The 18,993-nt window shown below is 48.0% G+C and overlaps 1 protein-coding gene across 1 annotated transcript in view; it reads right to left on the reverse strand.

Annotated features, from left to right (window-relative positions):
* ADAMTS17 (ADAM metallopeptidase with thrombospondin type 1 motif 17) overlaps positions 1-18,993 on the reverse strand; it is a 348,017-nt gene that overhangs the window by 65,498 nt on the left and 263,526 nt on the right. Inside the window, exons 17-19 of the mRNA XM_032391277.1 lie at positions 12,348-12,505; positions 9,305-9,464; positions 6,619-6,754 (exon numbers count right to left, since the gene is read on the reverse strand). Coding sequence (XP_032247168.1) covers positions 6,619-6,754; positions 9,305-9,464; positions 12,348-12,505 — 454 coding nt within the window. The remainder of the gene's footprint in view (positions 1-6,618; positions 6,755-9,304; positions 9,465-12,347; positions 12,506-18,993) is intronic.

Here is an 18,993-nt window from a genome sequence, read left to right on the forward strand (position 1 = left end):
ATAACTAAAGGCTTCAAAACTTTACTATTTAATTTAAATATGAGTGAAGTTCTGGAATTTGAGTAGTGTTGGAAAAAAGATCTGGAATCCAACTAAATTTCTCCTCACCATTCCTATACCTAGATAAGACACGTAATAGGCCAATAATGCTATTCATCATCTTCCCCGCCTTAGGCACTGCTTCTTTATTTCACATGGCTTCTGGGGTGCCCCTCATCCCAGACCTGTGACCATATGCCCAAGCGTCTGAAGAGTGGGCCGAGCCTGAAAGAGGGGAGCCCTACTCTGGAAATCCCCAGTCTTAGAACATACAACCTTGGGCCTTGCCCTCCTGCCCATGCGAGCAGTCCTGCATTGTGGCTCCTGTTCTGCCCCAGGAAGCAGGCGGTGCCAAAGGTGGCCTCCTCCAATCTCTCATATCCAGGGCATGGGAGACAGAGGTGTGGCAATTAGATTTACCTATTTTATTTCCAAGGAAAGCAGGAAACTAAAAAGCTTGAAGTTTTAGACTAGCTAGAAATGGATTAAACAATGGTATCTTTTCAGATTCTGGCTCCACCTAAAGATCTACATGTTCTAGGTTTCATTCTTAAGTCATGATCTCACACACACACACACACACACACACACACACACACACGCTTTCATTAAAAAACATGAGGGATTCCATTCCATTTTAACTAAAACAAGGCACACCTGGTTAAGATAACGAGCAAAGAGGACAAATTTAAAATGCAAATACACTTCCTTGCAGATGACTGTTCGATTCAGTTGGCAGTACGATATTAAATATTCTTTTCTGAATCACTCTAATTCAATGCACAGTACTGTATGTACTGCCTGGGAAGAAGTTCAAATCACAAATGCTAGGGGAAACATCTAATAGCTTGGAATGGCCTTTCTGAGTGGCCAACAAGCTCTAAGACACTGCAAGAATATTAAATCCGGGGAAGCATGAGCTATGTGTTCCAGAATGAGCCCATCTCCCTGTCGTGCCCCACCCTCCTTGCTCCAGCACTATCTGGGCCTGGGTCTGAAGGAGGTGGCACATAGTGTTTCTCTTTGGATGCTGGATTATGGTGGGGCCTCTTCCCTGCAGACTGTGGTCAGCAAGGTGAAGGCTGCTGGCCACAGTCATAACAGCTGAGCGGACCTGTGATTTCTGCCTCTCCTGCCAATGTCGGGGGCCAGGTTCACCGATGTGTTTGTATTGGTGTGCAAGATGCTGGAGAGAGGCCATCTGCCCTGCATGTCAGATTCCAGATTCCATATGGTTATGGCAGGGTTTGGGAGAAGTATCCACAGAGCTAGGGGCAGGATTAGAATAAAGAGGTGCTAATGGTGTGCATTTGGGAAGGTAAAGGAAACTGTCGGGAACTTGATGGAAAAAGAGGGTTGAAGAAAATTAAAAGGAGATCAGAGGAAATAAAGAAAAATATAAGGGAAAAGACAAACATCACTGTTGTTTTAAAGGTCAAAGAGTAACAATAATATAGAAAGGCTCTTTCGCCTTGCCAGATTCAACAGTGAGTTGCATTTTGGCTTCTTCAATAAAATTTACACCATTGGGTTCTTGCGCTCTCCTTGCAGCTTCCAGGCTCTGTCTTCCAGGCATGCCCACCCCACTTGAAGCAGCCATTTCTTTTCCAGACCCTACACATCTCCACACCCACCCCCTTTGTCAAGGTTGAGTTTTTACTTATAGATGAAATCTGATTATCTAGCAGTAATTTTCTGAGGTCAATCTCCTCACCTTTCTTCATTTATCAGCCTAAGTCCATATTACTAGATGTTCTGAAGAAAGACTCAGGTCAACTAGATCTTGCTCTGCAATAATTCAAGTTTTATTGTTCAAATATATGTGTGTGTATATACATATATGCATATATATATCTTTACATAACATATACATATATATTGTATATGTGGGTATATACATATATGTATGTGTGCATCTGTGTGTTTAAATATAAATAAATATAACTAAGACTTGCAGGAGTTTTAAAATCTATCAGATCACACATTTCTTCATCCAAACAATAAATACTCTTTGATGAGCCATGACACTTCATTCTTATGTGTCCTCTTTAAGAAACAGTATGAAGTCAGATGGTTCAAAATAAACAACTAAACAACCAACAAATGATACCAGACTAGAGGAGGCAACTAAGCATTTCTTTTCTAGGCTCTGAGACAAATTTCAGGTACCATCTTCTATCAATTTCATTTTATCCTCTGCCTTGGGAAATTCCACTCATTCTTTAAGTCTGATTTGTATGATTTTACGGAGTCAGGAAGGCACTAGAAGGTAGTGGGTCAGGAAGGAAAAAAGGATGACCCAGAAAGGTAGGTCAGAAAGGAGGGAAGGGAGAAATTTAGTATTTATCAAGTTCCATGAGAGCAAAGACCCTGTGTGTCTTTTTCACCTTGGTACCTAGAACAGGGCCTGGTGAATGGGAAGGTGCTTGACAGGTGCATGCTGGATGAAGGAAATTACTGATGTTGTACTGTATGCTGAGGGTCATGCTGGATGCTTTTAAAAAGAGTACTGAACAAGTGGGCAACACAGAGTAACTCAGCAAAATGACATGTCCTTCTTCGTATAAGAAAGTGTATTTCCCGAGGTAGTATCTTCAGAGCTTGGGCTCATGCGAGGTTGTGGTCCCAACATCTCAGAGGGCAAGGCAAGGCAAGGGTAAGTAATAATCTAAGGCAGGGCCAGCAACTTATTGCTCCCGGGCCAAGTCTGGCCTGTAGACTGTTTTTGTATAACCCAGGAGTTAAAAATGGTTTTTACATTTTTAAAATGGTTGTAAACAAAACAAAGAAAACCAGACATCAGAAACCATATGTGGCCTGTAAAACTCCAAAATAGTTATTATCTAGCTCTTTACAGAAAAAGTTTGCTGACCCTTATTCTAAGGAGATACTAAGCATGTGCTTCTGAACTTACTTTTAGTCTAAAGTGTGTTTGGCTTATACTTGCGTTCAACCATGGCAAGACTGCAGGCCTGTGGTCTGTCAGAATGTTCTGTGAGCAATCTGGAGCCACGCCTACCCAGACACACACACTCGTGCTTCATCCAAGCTTAGAGCAGCTCTGTAGCACTGTTTTAAAGGGTAGGTACCTTTGTTAACTCATGCTGGGTGATGTGACTTCTTTGTAGGTGTTTTCCTACTAGATTTTCTGTGTGGAGTTTCATAGCACAATTAAGTCCCCTCCTAGAATATCTGTGTGGCAAAATCATAAAGGTGCTGCTTTGGCCTATTGGTGTAATGGTGAGAGAGCTTTGTTATGGAGTTTTGAATTAATCTGGAATCTAGTTGAAATACTAGAGAAGCAACTTAATTACCTCTCTTCTGTCTTTCACTAAACCTGGGACATGTTTGGTCATTGTCTCTGATTATTTTCTTTTCTATTTTTCCCCTCCTCCCCTTCTCTGACTCTAATTACTCTTATGTTAGAATGCCTGATATTATCCCACAGATCACTGAGTCTCTGTCATTGTCAACAATCTTTTCTTTCCGTTTTCCAGACCGGGTAATTTCTATTCTTCTACCTTCAAGTTTGTTGATCTTTTTTTCATCATCTGCTGTTAGGCCCATCAAAGTGATTTTTTTTTTAAAGATTTTATTTATTTATTTGAGAGAGAGAGAGAGAATGAGAGAGAGCACATGAGAGGGGTTATGGTCAGAGGGAGAAGCAGACTCCCCGCCGAACAGGGAGCCCGATGCGGGACTCGATCCAGGGACTCCAGGATCATGACCTGAGCCGAAAGCAGTTGCTTAACCAACTGAGCCACCCAGGCGCCCCTCAAAGTGATTTTTTAAAAAAAATTTCAGATACTGTGTTTCTTGGTCCTAAAATTTGGTTCATTTTTAGAGTGTCTCCTTTTTGTGCTTAGATTTCCTATGTGTTCATTAATTGTCACTATATTTTTTCTTATGTCTTTGAGCACAATTATAATAGCTGCTTCAAAATTCTTGTCTGCTAATCTCAACATATGTGTAATCTTGGAGTCATTAATGTATGGATCACATTTTTCTGATTTTTTTTTTTCTATGTCTGGTAATTTTGGACTGTATCCTGAACATTGTGAATGCTATGTTAATCTATATCAGTGCCGTTCAATAGAATTAAGACATCAGCCATATATGTAATTTTAATTTTCTACTACCCATATCAAAAAATTAAAAGGAGGCGTGCCTCGGTGGTTCAGTCATTAAGTGTCTACCTTTGGCTCAGGTCATGATCCCAGGGTCCTGGGATCAAGCCCCGCATCGGGCTCCCTGCTCCACGGGAAGCCCACTTCTCCCTCTCCCACTCCCCCTGCTTGTGTTCCCTCTCTCACTGTCTCTCTCTGTTGAATAAATTTTTTAAAAATCTTTAAAAATAAAAAATAAAAAAAATAAAAGGAAACTGGTGAATTTAATTGTAATAATGTGCTGCATTTGACCCAGTGTGTCCAAGGTATAATTATTTCAACATGTAATCAGTATTAAAAATTACTAAGATATTTTACAATCTCTTTCCATACTAAGTCTTTGAAATCAGGTGTATATTTTTACTTTTACAGCACATCTCAATTTGGACTAGCTAGTGGCTACCAAATACGGTATGTGATCAGCACAGTTAAGAGTATCATTGTGAAGAATATTGAGGGTTGGTCCAATAAAAGCAACCCCATCGTTATGGAAAGCAGAGTCCCTAACAGTTTTTAAACTTTATTCCTTGGTCCATTCCTTGGGCCTACTGTGATATGAGGGAGGGCAGAATGCGCTGGGCTACTCTTCCACATCACATATGTGTCTCAATTCAAAATCAGAGCAACTCTGATTTCATGTTTTATGTTATTTGGTTTATGTGCATAATTTAAGATATCTTTGGACACTAAAATAGTTTGAAATCATAAATGATCTTAAAATATGATTCTTTTTTTTTTTTTTTTTTTAAAGATTTTATTTATTTATTTGAGAGAGAGAGAGAATGAGAGAGAGCACATGAGAAGGGGGAGGGTCAGACGGAGAAGCAGACTCCCTGCCGAGCAGGGAGCCCGATGCGGGACTTGATCCAGGGATTCCAGGATCATGACCTGAGCTGAAGGCAGTCGCTTAACCAACTGAGCCACCCAGGCGCTCCTTAAAATATGATTCTTGAAGGGATCCCTAAGATCTTTCTTGCTTAGTCATGCTCTTGAGCCCATGTTGACACCCCCTCTTCTAGATTTACTTATCCTACTTTCTAGTTGGTCACAGAGCTGAGCTGTCTCTGTGGACTGTTGGATCTTTGGGTTGTCATAGTGGCAAGGCCTTCCTTCTTTGACCCTGGGTGTGTGTCATCAATTGATGAGTCTGTGGGATGGCTGCTCAGAGCCAAGATGCTCAAGAAGACTTCCCAAAGTGAGTTGTTCCTCATGGCCTTCAGGGTTAGGGTAGAATGTCATTCTTTTGTTTAAATTGAAGTATAATTAATATACAGCATTATATTAGTTTCACATGTACAACACAATGATTCCGTACTTTTATATATTACCCAATGCTCCCCACAATAAGTATATTCCCTTTCTGTCCCCAGACAACACTGCTACCATCTTACTGACTATATTCTCTATACTGTCTCTTTCATCTCCACGACTTACTTATTTTGTAACTCGAAGTTCATACCTCTTAATCCCCTTCACATTTCACCTGCCCTCCCACCCACCTTCATTCTTAATTTGCTAAGGACCACACACAACCAAAGAAGTAAGTCTCACCTCTTGCTTTCCCTCCTATCTTCCCTCTCTTCCTCTCTTACTCGCACACTTGACCAGTTTGACAAAGCAAAGTGGGTTGGCATGAAAGCCACATGCTTTGTGAAACTTTTGCACCAGGCAAGAGGCCCAAGTTGAGCTTAAAGAACTGCCATGTCCAAAGTTCAGCTTCTTTATAGAAGAAAAACATGCACAGAACCACAAAACAAAAACCATGACCTCAACCCAGAGCAGAATAGGAGGCCAGGGGTGATATTACACACTTTACCAACCACACTACGATGCAAAGTCTCACTGAAATGACCGGAAATAAGAAAGCTTAACTGATGAGCACATTTCACACGATTCACCTCGGTTGACAGCCCAAGAAAATTCACTTCAGAGCACGTGAAGTATTATGGCCATGGAATCCATCAGAAGTTCTGATGGATGCTACGGAATGAACACCAAGATCCACACTCACTGGTATAAGTTTCAGCCACCTAAACAGACCCATCACAAACACTAACCTGTGTGACTTACTCATGGGTGCTCACACCCTGTGATTTCCTTTTTTTCCAAGACAAAATAACTTGGGGGAGCCAACATAGATCAGTTGAAAGTATGCAATGATTTTGTTCTCCATGAGATGTTCTTAGGGGCCTGCTAAAAAATGCCTTCTAGCTAGGATTATACATTTTTTCAGAGCTCTGACTTCATAGTCAGAAATTCAGTATTTTGAGCAAGCAGAAATGACTTAGCAACAACAACAGAACACGGTGCAGAGTCGTACTGCCTCCACGCCAACCCCCCTCCCCCCCGCCCCATGCATGGATGTTTTTGCCCTGACCCTGGAGGGTCCAAGCTTGAGAACACAGCTCCTTACCGCGACTGGCACGGATGTGAGTTGCACCTTCGGACCTGGGGCTCTGGGCGGCTTGCTTGAGGACAGTCACTGTCATTCACCAGAGTCGTGGTCTTATTAACAATCCGCGTGCAGGACACAATGGTTCTGCGTTCCCCTGGAAGCCAAACCACAGGGAACTGAGAAGCTTGTGGCTACACACACCTGGAAAGGCCATCCACGGATGCAGATGGAGGAGCATTCGGGGGCATCTTTTGACCAGTCTGTCATGTGAAGTGACTGTTATCATGCTTTATTGGTTGTTAGAGAGAAAGAGCCATAATGTTAGGGATGAGGGTGTGTAAGACATGGCAGGGGCAGCATGGGGCAGGAGGAAGATTCTGGAACAGGATTGGAAAAAGGCAACACCACAGATTGGCTATGTTCTTGGACAGCTTGGGATTCACGGAGGCCAAAGTTCTGATTTGGGTCTTTAATTTCCAACAAAGATTGCCAATCTCTTTATCTGTTCTTTTGATATTTAAAGTCTATTGAGGTCTGGTCTTGATTAAATACCTGTACATCAGTCCTCACCAGAGATCATAGCTACTTATTAGAGAATCCCTCCAGAATCACGGGACAGCAGTGAGAAGGAGGGAGGTTGGTCTGAAGGACACACAGACCTGCCTCCTCCAGACGGGCAATCTAGAGCCAATCTGAGAATTTGTTTAGCTGGCCAAAGGCTACATGTCCTCAGCATCACCTGCATTTGGGGACTTCACTAACTGGTTACCCTAGATGGGGGTAGCCATTCTCTGTGTGTCCCCAGAGCACCCTACACGCTGCTTGGTCATGACTTTGCCAGGGAGGTGGATGATTGGGAGCTAGAGAGGGTGGCTTCTGGAGCCAGGCTGGCTGGTTTCAAACTCGGTTTCATCACCGGCATAATGACCACAGGATCAACAGCTAGCCGCCATGATTCTGTGCCTCAGTTTCCTCAACCAGGCTGGTTCACTTAACCTCCCTGTGCCTTAGGGTTCTTCAGGGGCAGTTAAAATTAATTGATACACAAAGAGTGTTTAGAACAGAGCCTAGTCGGGGTTAACACTTCATATTAGCTATATTCTGTTTTTATTATTATTTGGGAAGTGTGGCAATACCAAGATTAAGAGGATGTCAGGCACAATTCTTTGGACCCCAGATTCCTCGCTCAGTCTGCCTCCTGGAGAATTTGTCCTTTAGGGATGCCTCGAGAGTGTGGAGTCCCGAACGATACCATCAGCTCTTACTGGCCACAGCTGCAGCCTTGTGTGCGTGTAAGAAGCACGGGGCCACCTCAAGCCACAGTTCAGCTTTGGCCGCAGGTCTGACAATGGTGAGTCATCGGGTGTCATCTGACGACCTGGGAGTCATTGGTGTCACACAGGAATGCCACTGGGCCAACAGTGACACCAGTGGAACAGCACTCCCCAGCCCCCCAGCCGAGGGGAGACTGTTAATGGCTGCATTTTGGGACATGCTTAGTTTGTAAGTTGCCCAGGAGGAAAAGTCTGGCAGTCGGGGATATGGGAGGTGCTGCTTTCGGAGGTTGGAGGGCCATGGGCACAGCTGAGGGACAGGGGAGCAGTGCAAAGCGGGATAGGGACAGGGCTGATGGAGGATCCTGAGGCTATGCCAACGGCCAGGGATGCTTTAGGAACAGGCTGGGTCCAAGCAGCGAGGACAGTGAGCCAAGATGTGCAGGAGAGGGAGGGAATTCACAGTTGACTCCGGCAATGTCTGATGGCCCAATCATGTTAGAGCTGTAATTCTTACCCATAAGAAATGGGACAAGTTGCCTGAATGGTAAACGAACCTCCACGTATTGGGTATCTGACAGACATCATCTTGGTGGTCAACGACCACGCAGGAATGGGTATTGGTGGGGCCATGCCACACTCTGGATTGGCATTCCAGAGTCCAGGTGAACCTTCCATCCTAACTCTGTGTCCACCAAAACCCACCCACCCTGTGTCCCACCTCCCACGACCTGGCTTTGTTTCCTGTCAGGGTGAAAATTACAAAAGGGCTTCTAGCTAAGAGTTGAGAATGGCTTTCTCCTCCTCTCCCTAAACCTCCCCGTAACAAATACAGTGCTTTGTGCTGATACAGATTTTTAGAGTGGCAGTCTCCTCCCTGCAGTGGGCATAGGGGCAGATCACTCTATTTTAGAGTTGAGGAAATTTCAGTATAGACAGGGTAAGTCATTTGCTAAAATATGGCAGCAAATCACAAAGCCAGGACTCATGCTCGGAATGTTTCTCTGGCCTTCTGGGACTCTTTCTTTCCACCGCATCCTGTAGTGGGGTACCTGTGGCCAAGAGGAAAGAGAATTTGGGGGCAAGAACATCTGGAGGCCCTCCACTGAACGGAAGAGGTGAAGGTGTATTCTGGGTCACTCCCCTGTCATACCTGTGATGTACCCGTACAGGGGCCAAACCTCCACTCAGGGCAGAGTCCGAGGGCCCTGCGTCATAGGCAAAGCAGCTGCGTGGGCACAGGGGTGTGGAGGACTGCGTGAGTGTCTTGCAGAGAGAATTGCAGTGGGACGTGGGTAAGTTCCCGTGGAAACACAGGTGACATGGCCAGCCCTTCTCATGCCCTGTGTGCTGGCCACAGGGTGCCCCGAGTTCGTGCCTTCCTTCAGCAAGACCCCACACCCAAAGGGCCCGCGACTCCGGCTGCTCACCTCCTCCACACTGCACGCTGCACCCTTCCCAGCCGCTGTGGGTCCAGATGAACAAAGAGTCCTGGGGTTTTTCAGGTTCACTCTGATTTTCCGCAGTGTAGTTGACAGGAACAGTGTACTCGTAATGGATTCCATAATTTTGGTCATGAAATAACAGCACCTGGATCAGCAGTACAAATCAAAGGTCGTTTTGAAATGGAGCAGAAGCCCACAGGCTTGCTGAATTTGCAAACTAAGCCACACTGTGGCCGTCTCCCTACTGGGGTAACCAGGTCTTTTCTGGGTTTCAAGAGGGGTTCGTTCTAGGGGTGCTCCCTTATTTCAGTCTCGGGTTCCTCAGAGACTCAACTCAGGGGCAGGAGTGTATGCGGACCCTCAGCAGGGAGCTCTGCTCTCTCTCCCACTGGAGAAAGGACCAGTTTAGATGAGGACTTTGGGGAGGAGCAAGTTTGTGGGCTCTCAGGTGGCATTTTATAGGGAGAGCTGCTCCCCACAGCGCAAAGAACCCGTCCCACATACTCAGCCACGAAGATGCCCTTGCAGGCAAGAAAGACACAAATATGTGGCTTTGACCTAAAAAGGCATCTGAACAGGTAGGGTTACTCTACTCCTTTGAAAATGAACATCACTCTTCAGTCCCCAAGCACCAGCCCTTGCTACATGTAAGGCAGGCTCACGGGCAAACACAACCCCACCGCACAGGAATCTTGGGGACTTCGGCTGAGGAGTCCAGGGGTGCCTGAGCCTTCTTGCTGCCACGGGAGCTAAGATGGTGATGCCCACAGGGTGGCAGGGGCGTGGCTCAAGGCTTAAAACTAGAGTGAGAGGGTGGGGAGCCAACCTGCCGCTTCGGGACGCTTGGGTCTGAAATCCTGGTGAGTGAGCAGATGGATGGGTCTGCCCTTTGGCAATCTGTGTACAAGCCCTGTAAGGACAGAGATGTTCTACCAGTATTATTTTTCCATGTGTAATTGTGCAAAACAAGCCCTCTGGGGGGAGCCTGGCTGGAGGTGATGGGTCTTCAGGCTAGACTTGGAACCACTGGGCACTCCGGGGTCAAGGCTGTGATCAAGTTCACTTCCAGGCCTGGAAGAGTGTGTTCCACCTGCCCTGACCTGGGGAGGTCCCCATGCTGCCCCCGAGAATCTCTCAGCCCTCCAAGGGCTTGAGTTGCAGGGTGGGGGTGAGGTGCTAAGAGCAGCCTGGACCGCATAAACATCCACTTCTCCAAGAAACAGACTTGCAGTAATGCATTTGGAAAAATGCCTCCAGTTTAAAAAAAACAAAAAACCTTCTTTAAAAGATCTTTATTATCTCAGTATGGGAATAAGACTGGTGCATCAAGAATCCATATGAAACCAATTTCATGCAATTTTGCAGCCATGTATAATTTGCGTGTGTGAGTGTGTAATTGGTTTCAAATGCAGGTTCCCGTGGCTCTGCGGGTGCTCCTGACCCTGCAAGCGATGTACGCACCCCAGTTTGGGGATGATGGACACCTATGTAGAGGTAGAGAGGCACCTCTCATTTCTAGGTTTAAAAACTTGAACTAATCATTATTTCAAGAGATAAAAGTGATTAATATTAGAGAGGGCTGGGACTTCGGCGGAGTTGAGCGTATCAGGCATGGTCTGAATGAATCCGGGCTGTGCGTTTGCTTTAATGGGCTGACAATTCCCTCACAGTTTAGGAAAGCTTTGGGCAAGAGAGGGAAATACACCCATCCTAGGGTTTGCTAGAGAAAGCCAATTCACGTGCTAACAGGTGACATGGCTGCATGGTTTGATCTTTTTTTTTTTTTTTTTATCTTGTCTTATGCTTCCTCTTGTAACCCCTTTTAAGTCAGGACAGGCGGATTTGTTCTAATGCCTTAGATTAGGACATAATCTCATCACAGGGCGGTGGCTTAGGGACAGGTCCTTGGATCCCAGAAATCAAACGTGCGGGGCTATGTTGGCCATGGATTTAGTGGGCTGAGTGTGGCAGTCACAGGTTTATGGATGGCTGAAGCCAGGCATGGAAACCAGTTCCCTCTGCTCTCTCATCGTGTGGCAGGGGCAGGGCTGTCATGGGCGAGCCTGTCCCGGCAGAGCAGTCTCCTCAGGGGATTCCCAGAGAGGTGGCCGGCGACTCTTCTGGGTGTCACCTAACCTTGAACGGCCGCAGGTTGCCAGAGACCACAAATTAACGGAGAAAAACAAAATTTCCAAGTGGAGACTCTGGAAGCACAGAGGACAAAATGTGCTTTGGTTATAGACGCACAAATGGCCACGGAACCCGTGCTTTGGAACGAGACATGGAATCAATAATTCCGAGCAATCAGAAGTGAGCCATGGGAACTCCTGGACCTTAAGAAGGAAACAGTGGGCTTCCTTTCTCTGAAATCTTTAGTACTCTTAGAAGGACGCCTCACTGATGTTGAAGTGGTTCGCATGGGGTTCTCCCCACCTTGAGACAACAGGTAAGACAAGGTAGCCCCAACCCAGCCTGACTGCCTGGGATCCATGAGACTACACTGGGAGTCAACCTTCCAGTAGAACCCGGTTCTCCCTCTCCTGGTTCCCGAATGCCTGATGCAGAGCTGAGTCTGGAAAATCTGAGTGATGCTGGTTTGGAAACGGAGTCGACAGTTCATTTCCAAAAGGTAGTTTCCAGTGTGGATACACCAACTGTGGGGCGGACCTGTGCCATCTGATATAAAAACAGAGACTCTGAGCGGGGCTGTCTGCTCCATGGGGCCAAGTCTCCCTGGCTGTCACAGGGCCCAGTATTTCCTTCCCGGAGGCAGTTCCTTTTGAGAAAGATGGGAGCTCTGCCAGTGAAGAGCCAGGGCCAAGTCTGGGGAAGGGAAAATTCTCAGGCATGTGGCGAAAGGGATGAGATAAGAAAAGACCATGAGAGAGGGAGGCTTGAGCAGCAGGTGGCCAGGAAACCCACCAGGAACCAGGCGAGCTCCTCTCCCCAGCACCCCCGGGAAGAAGGGAACTGGCGAGATCCCTTGGAGCCTCAGGCTTGGGACAAAGGCAAGAGCATGGCAAGTTACCATCAGATGCAGTGGTATCTTGGTTGGTCCCTTGGCAGAAATCTTCTCCCACAGGCCCCTTCTAACGTAGCGCACAGTCGTGCCTGCAATCTGGTACTCTCCGGGGAGCTCTATCTTCCAATCGCTGTTGATGGATCTCTTATTGGTATCTTTCAGAGCTAGAAAGAAAAGGGAACGTCATGGAATCAGGGGGCATCAGTCTGCCGTTTCAGGGGAATCTCAGTGTCCTGAGGGATGGATCGGAGATCTCCCTCTCCACCTCTACAGGGGAAGGGAGGGAGGTCTACAGTGATAGAAGGTGAGCTTTCTGGATGCTCACAACAGAAGCCTGGCTCACAGGGGGCGAACAGCTCAAGACCCACAGGACCCTCTGAGATAGAATGCCAGGGGATGGAGACAAGCACAGCCCAATCACATTTTACTGAACTTCCAGGGTAGAGGGTCTTCTGCCTGATGGATGAATTCTATCTTAACGTGTCCAACACTACAAAGAGGGGTTTGCTGCTTTAGCAAAACTCGTCCATTCATTTGACTGCTACCTACCTGGGGCTTTTTACAGTTATAGCCTAATCCAGCTTCTCTTAAGGATTTGAGAGCCCCATGTTAGTAAAGTGGGGGCTCCTTCAAGAAACAGTTGCTCTTCTATTAAATGGTAGAGTCTGGGAACCTGAGCCGACCACGGATGGGACAGTAGGGCTCGGACAATGCCACAAGGGTAGGGTTCAGTGGTCCTCGGGTTCACGCTCTGCGGGCTCACACCTCCACTCTGTACGGAATGTGTTGGAAGAAACAAAATCAACACTTTGTTGATTGGCCAGAGCAAAAATCTGCTTTTCCCTACAAGCCATGTATTGATTATCTGAGTGCTGACCGTGACTTTCTTGTGTCCCCTTCTGCAGTGAAATTCTGTGTTTTTTTTGTTTCGTTTTGTTATTTAGGAAAGACAAGAGCTAAGAGGTTCTGGCATTTGGGAGAAGGTCACAGATGATAGTAGGTTGACAACAAGTCTTCTGTCACTCAAATGATGAAACTCCCAGGACACCCTGGGGGCAATGCCTCCCTCTCTGCAAGGGCAGCTGGAGCCCTCCCATGCCCCAATGCCCCCAGTGCTCGCAATCGCTTTGGGACCCTGCTCGGTCCACAATCAGCGAAAGCGGGTTCCACCCCATTCCTTCCTCTCGGCTCCCAGAGGCCAGAAATAAAACACCCGCATTTCGTACCGATTGTGGATAATGAGAGTTGAAACCAAAAAGGGGTTTCTGTTAGCCCTGAATCCATGAGCCCCAAGGCTGGGTCAGGACCTGGTTGGACCTGGTCAGGCCGCCAGCAGCTGGGCTGTCTCTAGGACATTTTGGTCCCAGTGCTTGCTCCCGCCCTGCCAGGCTGTCCCGGGGCACATGGAGGAGATGCATGCATGCTCACGACTCCTTGCTTCTAGGAACTGCCAAGAGAAACTAGGAAAGAAGCAGGAAGGGTTGTTTTCCAGTAGAGCGACTTCTCGTCGGGATTTCATATCCAGGGTGGTTGTGCAGAGTGAGTGGTGGAGGGTTATAGGACTCCAGGGAAGGCTTAGAAAAGGGAAGGCTCTACCTCTTGGAATTGAACATTTCCCTTCAAGAAATTCTACCTGCTACTGAAATTTCCTATGAGAAGGAAGTGAGAATGTAAGGACATTTCCCTTCAAGAAATTCTACCTGCTACTGAAACTTCCTATGAGAAGGAAGTGAGAATGTAAGGATACTCACAATCTCTGCTCCTTTGTCCCTTCCTCAGCCAAAACCTACCAGCCACCTTTCAAGGGGCATGTTCTTGGATTTAGTCCCTATATGTACTTTTACCCATTTACTCTTCCCAACAACTCTCCAAGGTAAAGCATTATTTTCCCCTTTTCACAGATGAGGAAATGGGGGCACAGAGAGGTTAAGTTACCTGCCTAATGTCACACAGCTATGAAGAGTGGACAACCTGAACCTAAATGCACCAAGCTCAGCACTCTCACTACTCTGGCAATTTAAATTCCCATATTCTTTAGGTTATAGCCTCCATCTAGAGTCTTATGACAAATGCAAAAATGCACAAGTGTCCTACTTGTTTTCCAAGAGAACACATTCCAGGCTCGAACTGCTGCTGGGTCTCATGTTCTATATACCCTTATAAAAATAACACAACTCGCAGATTGTTCTTTCTACTTCTCTGTAGGTTTGGAAAATTGTTTCTTGCACACGTAAATTTGGTTTCAGAAATCAGTGCAGGCTGGTGGGATGGGGCAGACAGACACAGTGAGGGGCCAGAGTCCTCAAGGAATGGTTTCAGGAAGAACGAGTCAGACCGGGAAGCTCAGGGAGCGGCCGATATGTGCCCCCCTTCCTTCCCCCTCCCCCCGCCCCGCCAGTCAGGGCCTCCTAGCTGCATGATGAGGACACAGCTCCTGCCCTCAGCGAGCTCAACATTTGGAAGGGAGACAGGTGAGAAAACAGATAAACACAGCACAGCTTCATAGGCTCTGTGGCAGAGGTGAGTTCAGGGCCCGCATATGTATGTGTGGGACGGGGGCATATGGGGAAAACTTTCTGGAAGAAAAGCAGAGGTACCCTTGAGGTGAGACTGCAAGAAGAGCAGGGAGAAGAGGTGGCCTGGGCATGCCTGGCAGGCATGGACTGTGGATCCTCACCCGGGGCGGCCATGATTGCTCTTCCTAAGGCCACTGCTCTGTGTGGAGAAGCAAGTGGGAGGGGAAGGAATTTTTCCCCCCAGAAGTCTGGCTGGGAAAAGGAGGCGAGATGAGGAGTGGCTCTAAAGGGTGGAGAAGGGCAGAGAAGTTTCACTGTTCTTGTTATCGGGGTGGGAGACCTTGAGCATGTTGAGACCCCCTCCCCCACCCGGAACTTGGAGTTAGAGAGATGGGCAGAGTTTCTTTAGAGCTGTATGCTGACCACCACCATGCTTGGCCCACCCCCTAGAACCCACTTCCCACACTCTGGGGTGGCTGCTTTCCTTGTCACTGGTCACCCACGTGCACCAGCTGACTCTCCCACTCAGTGCCCTGGGCTGGGGCCTTGGGTTTAAGAGTTGGGGCCCTGACCTTGTTCTCATGTTATGGCTGTTGTGAATAGTGTGTTGGCTGCCTGGCATCTATTTCTCTTTCTTCAAGTAACAACAGCCCAGAGTTTCCTTTGGGGGTATGTTCTTCCTCTAACTGACCCCAAATTCATCTCAGTTCCAGGTATGGGCCCATCACCCAACCCTGGACAGTGAGAGTCAGTTCTAAGACTTCCGTTCTCTTTGGGAAGAAGCAGCTTTCTTTCCACAGGATTGCCCAGAGACTCAAAGTAAATCTGGATTACCAGTGCATGGGAAGAGGCCCCCAGATTAAAGTCAACTGAGAGAGGACAGTGGTGCCAGGGTCGAGAGGGACAGTTTCCCATGATATCATTTTAAGCCCCTGGATCCAGCAGTGCCTGAAGCTGGTGCTCAGCAACTGAGAACTGCATTTGGCTTTCACATGTGTCTTTTGAAGGTTGGGTTTTTGTTTGTTTGTTTGTTTGTTTTTAAATACTAACCATGATAGGGGCAGGGCAACTTGGGAAAGAAGATTACTAGTATGGACTCCTAGAAACCACCCTAGGATCCTTAGCAGTGTAAGCTTTGTACCCTGAGATTTAGAAGACCTGGCCTACTCTGTCGAGGCCTTAAACTGTCTCCTGAGCCTCTGCTCCCGTCTGGCACTAATGCCCAGGATGAGGTGGCTCTTTCTTACTGAGCCTTGTTTGTGCATTTCCTCGGCCCTTTGTGTAAGGTGCTGTAAAGTGACTTAGTGAATTATACAGGGAAAGCTACTATGCCTCCATGCCAAAAGTCAAACATCTGGGGGGGGGGGGGTCAAGCCTGGGAAGGACTGGAAAAAGTCCAGGAGGGTGCACCTGGAGGCGATTATAAAACCATCTGCAGAAACAGCACGTAGAGGTGTGGGGGCCAGCCTGGGGAGCCCCGCTTCTGCTGGCAGAGGCACCCACTGTGGCTGATCCAGGGGCCAGATGGAGAGCCAGCTGGGGCTTGGGGCATGCCAGCCTCCGATCACCAGAGCAGGGTCGTGCCTGTCGGTAGGGGGAAGTGCTGAGAGGGGCAGGTGGAGGAGACACTGCAGGAGGTGGTCTGCAGGGGGTCTGGGGTGGCTTGGATGAGCGGGTATTGGTCACAGAAGAGGGGGAGGGGATGTGAGAGCGGCAGGCGGTGGCTGGCCAGTTAGGCCAGAACAAGGTCAGTGGCCGAATGGGGGAAGAACACGTCAGACGGCGGAGCACTGGTAACCAGCTTGCTAGCAAGAACCTAGATTTACAGTAGATTTCCCACCATCCGTGTGACCCCAGTGAATGCAGAGCTCCTCCAGGCCATACACCACTGCTGAGGCGCCCCCAGGAGTTCGGAAAGCGCCTGGCTTTGCTTTCCAAGGCCTGGTCTGGAGCTGCTGACTCGGGGAAGTCTCACACTATCACAGCTTTGGGGGTGTGGGCGGGGCTCTCATGGCCCTAGAAAGAATAAACCCACCTCCACGGCAGCTGCAAGCTTCCAGGCACTGCAAACGTGGCTTTTAAGTAATCTCTACACCCAACCTGGGGCTTGAACTCACAACCCTGAGATCCAGAGTTGCATGCTCTACCAACTGAGCCAGCCAGGTGGCGCAAACGTGGCTTTACAACCGCCACTTGGCACCCCATCCTCGGGACAGTTTGATCTTGATGCCAATCCTTGACGAATTTTGCGGCAGGAGGAAAAACACAGAGAGAAACGTAGGGACTCAGCAATTCCACGAAGCACGGCAATCGCTTCAAACCTACTGATTTGGGTGAGGAATCTAGTCAGCAAGAGTCAGAAATCTGCAAGGTGCTGGGGTCCAGTGGTGGCACTGGGACTTCCTGTTAAGATGGGAATTTAGCATCTGAGATTCCTTCAGAAGGGCAGGACAGCCGCCTCAGAGAATCTCTTGGAACATCAAGATCATTATTAGTAGCGAATACATAGGTTCGGTGTAGAGTCCAATGAGAAGCCCATGTTGTGGGGCCAGGTCAGCTCCAGACGGTGAGAACACAGATCACCCCCTGGCTCATCTGCATCAGCCTCCCCCCAAGGCTAGCTTCCCTCAGCAGGGTTTGCGAGAGCCGGTGGGGCAGCCCCTTGCCAGAGTCCTTTCCAAGGCCTTGTACATAATGGGGCATTGTTTTTCTGAAAGAAGGCCCCAGAGTTAAGTAAGTTTCAGGCCCTACAAGTTCCTGTCCCTCTCAATCCTGTGGCATGGAGGGTCTAGGCAAGCCCCCTGTGTCTGTAAGCAGGTTGAGGTTGGTTTGCATCTGAAATTAGGATTTTTAGGCCCAGAAATTCAACAGGGGCTATTGAAAGGATTACACATGCTTTGATTTGACTGGCAAACAATAAAGTGACCAACAAAGGGAAATCCTGAGTGACTTGATCTGTGCTGTCTGAAGTTTTGATTTGCTGGGGAGGAAATTTTTGCTTGCTGGTTCTGTCTGGGTCAGAGGCTGGATGTTTTAAGCCACCGTCCAAAATAGAACAGTGCAGGCTTTTGTGTATTTGGCTTAGAAGCCTTTAGGGGCCTCTAGCAGCTAGAGAGACTTCTGCAGGGACGAGGATGGGCACGAGCTCTCTCTTGCTCTCTTGCTCCTGTGGCAGAACAAAACCATTCCATCAAGGAATGACCCAGAACGTGAGGTCACGTGGCCAATGTCCATTTCCCTCCCGGGCCCCTCTTTCTCCCTGTGGACATCTACACATCGTCCCTGGACGTCCAGGCACTGTGAGAAAAGATCCTGAGCCATTCTGGGGAGCAGAGGGGGGTAGGGGGGAACATTCCTGCTGGGAGGGCACAGCTCCTCCCTATGGCTGGCTGGAGGCAGACTGAAGAGGTCCGACCCCATCTGCAGGCTCTCCTCTTGCATGGTGCTGTGCAGAAGCTGGGCTTCTTTTTGTCTTTCTCCCTCTTGGATTCCACTGCAAGACTTGACCCACAGTCAACCTACTTCTAATCCTGGCATCCCGTCAGTTCCTTTTATTTCCACTCCGAGTGCTGCCAGCTCTGTTCTGAGCTGTGGATGCAAACTGCAGCGGCATTCCCTGGGCCAGGTGGTTTGGAGCTGAGAGCCAGGCAGCGTGGGCTGAAGGTAGGTGGGGAGAAATTCTTCAGGAAGGGCTCCCAGCAAATGTGAGAGAGTAAGTCAAGGTTACACTGGGTTGACTTCCAAAGCACCCACAGCCCCGAGTGGAAACAAGGCTTGTTTGAACTAACTTTAGAAACATGACGAGTGTGGACCACCTTCGGATTTGCCCTCATTCACACACCAGGTCCTGGGCTCCTGGGACTAAAACGTAGGACTAAGATAAGAAGACAAAAGCTGGCTCCAAGCTCCCTTGGAGGTCCAGCGCTTTGGGGGAAGTTACACCGAACCAATCTCCTTGGGATGGAGATTTGCCTCCTTGAAGTCCACACAAAGAAGTAAAAGCAATGGGCACATGCAACACATGTTCTCCAGTGAAAAGACATCCCCCTCTGCTGATATCAGGGAATTCTGGGAGGCTCGTGAATGGCCGCAGACCCCAATGATACAAGGCGTCTGGATAAGCTCCTGAATGAACC

The sequence above is a fragment of the Phoca vitulina genome, unplaced genomic scaffold (genome assembly GCF_004348235.1).
Source record: "Phoca vitulina isolate PV1807 unplaced genomic scaffold, GSC_HSeal_1.0 scaffold61, whole genome shotgun sequence".
Taxonomy (NCBI): Eukaryota; Metazoa; Chordata; class Mammalia; order Carnivora; family Phocidae; genus Phoca; species Phoca vitulina.